This window comes from Colias eurytheme, chromosome 31 (assembly GCF_061535395.1).
Source record: "Colias eurytheme isolate Ceu_HAF_F1 chromosome 31, ilColEury1 Martin Lab GWU primary, whole genome shotgun sequence".
Taxonomy (NCBI): domain Eukaryota; kingdom Metazoa; phylum Arthropoda; class Insecta; order Lepidoptera; family Pieridae; genus Colias; species Colias eurytheme.
Window position 1 is genome coordinate 5,000,020 of NC_143010.1, and position 6,116 is coordinate 5,006,135.

The 6,116-nt window shown below is 32.7% G+C and overlaps 1 protein-coding gene across 1 annotated transcript; it reads left to right on the forward strand.

Moving 5' to 3' along the window:
• The first annotated feature begins 297 nt into the window (after positions 1-297).
• On the forward strand, positions 298-6,116 carry Lsm12a (LSM12 homolog a). Its single transcript, XM_090118715.1, has 3 exons — positions 298-714; positions 4,357-4,494; positions 5,267-6,116. The coding sequence occupies exons 1-3, from the start codon at positions 412-414 to the stop codon at positions 5,378-5,380; spliced, it is 555 nt and encodes a 184-aa protein (XP_089974841.1). The 5' UTR covers positions 298-411; the 3' UTR covers positions 5,381-6,116.

Genomic DNA, 6,116 nt, shown 5'->3' on the forward strand with positions numbered 1-6,116 from the left:
ACATTTGTTTATAAACGCATAAGCGCTGTGTTAAATATATGAAATCAATAAATAACACTTTAAAAACTTGAATGATAATGAAGAATTAGCGTGGATTTAATTCATTAAAAGGCTTTTATCTACGTTTTTACGCTATAATCGATACAAAACCTACGCCATAAAATAAAATAAACCGTTCTTGCTAAGATTCTTGCTGAAAAAACCTTTTTTTATATTTATCAAAGACAATTATTTTTAGAACTGGCAACTCAACACAACTTTTTTGTTATCTGTTGTTATTTAGACCATCCCTTCACTGTCACTTCCAAACCTATCATTAAAATTGATATTGCCATCACTCCATGGCGGATAGAAATTAGAAGTTACAACAAAACATTTAAACACAACAAATTGTTCTAAATTAACAAAAAAATGTCCACAGTCGTGTCTGACTGTTTCACTATCGGCAGTATAGTTGCGACTCGGACGTGTTACAATGAAGAAATCGAGGGTGAAGTGTTAGCTTTTGATCCCCAAACGAAAATGCTCATACTGAAATGTCCCTCTTCCAGTGGTAATCCGAAGCGCCACGATGTAAATATCGTCAATTTATCGCTTGTGAGCGACGTGCAGATTAAAAAGGAAGTCACTACAGTGCCAGAGCCACCCCAATCTCTCAATTTGCACAGGCTAAACACACGAGTTAGAAATTCGATAGAAAACAAACGCAGATTGGTAAGCAATACATAACCATTAAGATTTAATGACTTTTACGAACTTAAATGTTACATGATGTTCGAAATGACGAAAGATACGATGTTTTTGTGATATAAAATGTGTTTGTTCCATTGATTTATAAATTAAATAACATCGATTTATTATGGATCAAACTCAATCAATTTTATACTTTTTAAATACTTTTTTATGTAGACGAACACTGCATTCAGCTTTCTAAAGAATAAAATCTGTAATATCAATAATAATTGACCACTATGTCTACACTAATATTATAAAGAGGAAAACTTTGTTTGTTTGATTGTAATGAATAGGCTCATAAACTACTGGACCAATTTTAAAAATTCTTTCACCATTCGAAAGCTTCATTATCCACGAGTAATATAGGATAGGTTTTATCCCGGAAATTCCACGGGAATGGGAACTATGCGAGTTTTTCTATGAAATCGCGGGCGGAGCCGCCGGCGGAAAGCTAGTCTTAATATCTGTGGTGTTTGGTATATACCTCGTAAGTGCAAAAATGGCCATTTTTTGTTTTCTGGCCATCTATACTGATAAAAACGTCCTCTTTCGTTTGGTCTATGTCACATAAGCCTACTGATAGTAGAAATACCTTAAATAGGTTGTATCAAAACCCCTTAAGTACAAAAAAAAATATTTTTATTTGATACAAATATATTAATATAACTTAACATAGACTTTTAAAACGAATACTCAATCAACGAACGGCCATTTACAACGTAAGAGCACTTAACATAATTAGACCAAACTTGAATAATTATTATCATCACTTATCTTATTTGTACCAAATCAAATAAAATTATTTGTGAACTTACCAGGTCTTCTCCCGTATTTAAATATAACGTTATTTGGCACATAATTTAAATCTTCAGACATTAGGTCCGAAGCCTGGACTGATCTATAAAGAAACATGCATGTGATGCAAGATCTCTTAGACTTAGTGTGTTCAGAAACGTTTACCAATCTTTAAATCGATTTAAAGATCGGAACATAAGGCAACATTTCACTATGAAACTAAAAGATAAAGCTGTTTGTTTACAGATTCCAAATTTAACTGCATCTGTAGCCTTTTATAAAAGAAACTTTGGACTTTTAATTTAAAAATCCGCAAAGTTACTACTAAACGAACATTCCATTATGTTATGTATGAAGGTGCAGGTGCTCAAAGAGGTGCGGATGAAATCGCATCATGCTTATAGCATTTTATTAACGGTTTGGCAGAAGAAGTAGAGTAGCTTATTTTATATTCAGTGTTGTCCAGGTCAAAAACGGTATAATATCTTGCTTGTTAAGCAGATATTGAAAGATTCATTCAAAAAAGAAACAGCACCATCTCCGTTCCCCGAGATAAATGAAAATGATCAGCAATCGCCATGATGTAAAATTAATGAATGAATCTGACTTCTTTCCAGTTTCGAAACTATTGGCTACCTACTCATTTTATCAAAAGAAATACTGCAACAGACAAAACTATATTTGGTTAGAACTTTTTTTTCTGGTTGTTGTATGAAAAGTCTAATGACGTAGATTTTAAATACTCCTTGAGTGAAAATGAAGAGTTTCTGTATTTCTGGTTTAAGAAAACTGAGAAAAGAGAGAAGTCTCCGAAGTGGCTTTGCCATTGGCCTCTAATGAGCCTATCAATATCGATGCTCTGGAATTCAAAGATCTCTTAGATCTCCTGCCAATAAGTGATCCAATTTATGATGATTATTTCAAATCATTGTCTCATGGTCCAACTAGAAACAATCTTATGACTTTCAGTGACAGTGATGACGACTATGAATGAATGTTGTAGTGGTAGTGGTGGTGGTGGCTCGTAACTATTTGCAGGGTAAGGGCATCTTCTCACAAGGAGAAGGCATGAGCAGTAATCACCACGCTTGTTCACTGCTGGTTGGTGATTTCAGACTAAAATCCCGGTTTCCATCACGATGTTTTTCTGTTATTAGAAATGATGATGTTTTCTTGTTATAGAAGATGTATCTCTGGTTATTAGAGAATCTACTTATGCATCCGAAAAAGACACATTGGTACATGTCGGTTGATGGGATCGATCCCGCAGCATGTAGCACGGCAGGCAAGCGAACTACCGTGACTTCTGAACCACACACACACACACACTACTTTTAGGATTTTACTTTGTAGAGAGAGCATTAGAGAATTGCATATTGCACGAAAATCACAAAATTTCCTGGCTTTTTTATGTGTAGGTACTTATTTGTGGCAAATCACACTCCTATTCGTTTTTGTTATTATATAAGGTTAAATCTATTTGTATGGAAGACGTTTCCCCATAATATTTGTTTTTTAATGTCTGTTTATGTCTCCGTCGAAAAAAAATGAAAAATCCTTTCCATTAAGGTAAAAATAGGAATAAATACTAATTAAGAGTAGAAATAAATATGCTCTAATCCACTTAAGTACACACGTTTTAGACATTTTCACATCATTTTCACATTTTTTTCTTTTGGTACAAACATGTTAAGTAACAATTACTCTTGAACTAGAACATTTTTTTTATTTTTTTTATAAGTGTTCAAAACTTGAACATAATAAACATTTAAATACCATAAATTTGTTTTACTCAAGATTTTATTCCGATCTGTAGCAACAGGGTGGCAACCGTGAAAACTTTCAAACGCTTATACTCAAAAATCACCATTTTGCACTTAAGTGGTACGTACCAAATACCACAGATATATATAAATCTCGTGTCACAATGTTTGTCCTCAATGGACTCCTAAACCACTTAACCGATTATAATAAAATTCGCACACCATGTGCAGTTCGATCCAACTTGAGAGATAGGATAGTTTAAACATGTAGGTACCACGGGCGAAGCCGGGGCGGACCGCTAGTATTATATAAAAATATACTTTCACTTAAGACAACATAATAATCTGATCATCTTAGAAAGTATTTTATCATAGTAATCGATTTGTCATGATTACATTTGTTTCTTCCCATTGGAAATATTGTAAAAGCATTGACTATTCATAAATTGGTGGAATAGAAAAGTAAGCTAGGTGTGTGGTACTTGGTTTAATATATTAAGACCTGTATTTACTATGCCGAATTATAGAGAAAACTGATTTTGGAAACTCAAAGAATTTGCATGTGTAGTTTATTTTATATGAAAACTAAACATAAAATTAAAGAACAATATTACAGAGAGGACAGGTTTGATTGTTGTTTTTTTAAACTATTGTGCCAATTTGAACAATTTTCATCCACAAGCAAAGCAAATGCCTAAGCGGGCATGAGTGGTCAGTTTTTAACAACAAAGTGCAGTTGGCAGCATTGCATGTTGTAGTTGATTATGAAATGTTCTTGTCTGAGAAGCAACAACATTTAAACATAGTTTCTACCAATAATGTTGAAAAACTGTTCTGAACTGTTCAACAATTACTTACTATAACTAAAAGGCTATTTTCAATGCAATATCATTTAATTTTTTTCCTTATTCCATTGTTGCCTCTTTTGCTCACAATAGTTGAATCACGCCAGCTCACTTTGACGTCTCATTGTGTGTGTAAGTGTGACGTTTTTGAAGATCGAATTTTGTGCTGGTAACCTTTTTACTTATACTATCATTGTAAACATATATTTCATTTGCAGGTATCAGCGCTCTCCGCCTGCCTAGACCCAGAAGGTCAGAGGCTATTCCTCGCGATCGCTCGAGTGATAGACAATGTCTCGTGGGCCGGCCAGAGCATAAGAGTGTATAACGAAGTCACCATCACACCCCCTTATAAAGTATGTACTTGTGTATTAATAAATTTATTTTGTGTGTGAGTTTGTCACTGAATTTCTCGGAAAATGGCTGATGAATGGTGATTATTCAATTGCTTAAGTGCACTTAATGATAGTTAAAATGGTCAATTGGTTAAGTGCATTTTAATAATAATCTGGTATTGAAAGTTAAGCTATTGAGTAAAGATAAATCAACTTTTTAAAATAATAATTTGAAAATATTAAAAAAATTAATTCTTGTTTGTGCGATTACACTGTAATAATTATCTATGAAAATTAATCTATACAATTTTTGTCTGTGTTTGTTCCGACTATTCTCTGTAACTGCTGGACCGATTTGACAGGACTTTCACTGACAGATAGACACTATAATAAGCATTAACTTAGGGCTACTTTTTATTCTGATATTTTATTAGGATTAAAAGGAAAAAACTTATTTACACGGGTGAAACCGAGGGATGCTATACTTATACCCCGGCTGAATCTATACTATAATATTATAAAGCTGAAGAGTTTGTTTGTTTGAACGCTAATCTCAGGAACTACTGATCTGATTTGAAAAATTCTTTCGGTGTTAGATAGCCCATTTATCAAGGAAGGCTATAGGTATAGACTATATTATATCATCACATTAGGACCAACAAGAGAGGAGCAATGCGGGTGAAACCGCGGAGCACAGCTAGTAAACGATAAAAAAACATACAGCAAAATCATATTATTTATGAGATTAAATTTAATTTATTATTCAGATATTTTTATCACTTTTCCATTCCAGGTAGAGAATGTAATAGGAGAACACGATTCGAAATCGTTCAAGTATATAAAGAAATTCGTCGAGAGACACTGGCGGGACCATCGCGAGCACGCAGCGACGTCGGCAGCGCAATAATTATTTAATTAACGTTTCATTTGTAATGCTGAGATTTACAATAAATAAAGATATCTTTTTGTTCTGTTACAATTATTGAAAAATCGAAAAAAAAAAATTTTCAAGTTTGACATACGTCATGTCATTTTGACAGATGACGTTTTGTTTGGCGGGAATTTTAGTTTTTTTTTTTAGATGAAATTAGATTAAAATTTCAGTAAATGAAGCAATTACTTTTAGAAATAGTTTCCGTTCAGCACAAAATTTCTTAGCATTACAAATGAGATTATATTTTATTTTCCAAAGATGTTTTACGGGACAGCTAATGAATTGTTAAATCAATGAGTATATTTATTTGGTTTTTATTTTTTAATGTTCTTGCATGTGTTTTCTGCAAAATGAGTTTTTCCGAAAAGTAAATATTTCTTGTTCACTGTTGAACAGTGAAGTTTCAAAATATTTTATTGTATATATCTAATCTTTTCTGTCATTCATCTAAGTGCTGTGTTAGAGAGAGATGAATAGCGTTCCTTGGTTTGTTCAAAAACTCAGCCCTCCATCTCTTTCTAGCTAAGTATATTATTAAGTGATGGAAAGAGATAGATATCGTATTAGTTGAAATTATGGTTCTTTGAACTTTAGTACTTTTTAATTTTTATTGTAATTAAACTATTTAAATTCGTGTAATTTTAGTTTTAGAGTTCCGTAAAATGTTATCTTCAACATCAAAACAAATAAATGTACATATTTATTATCA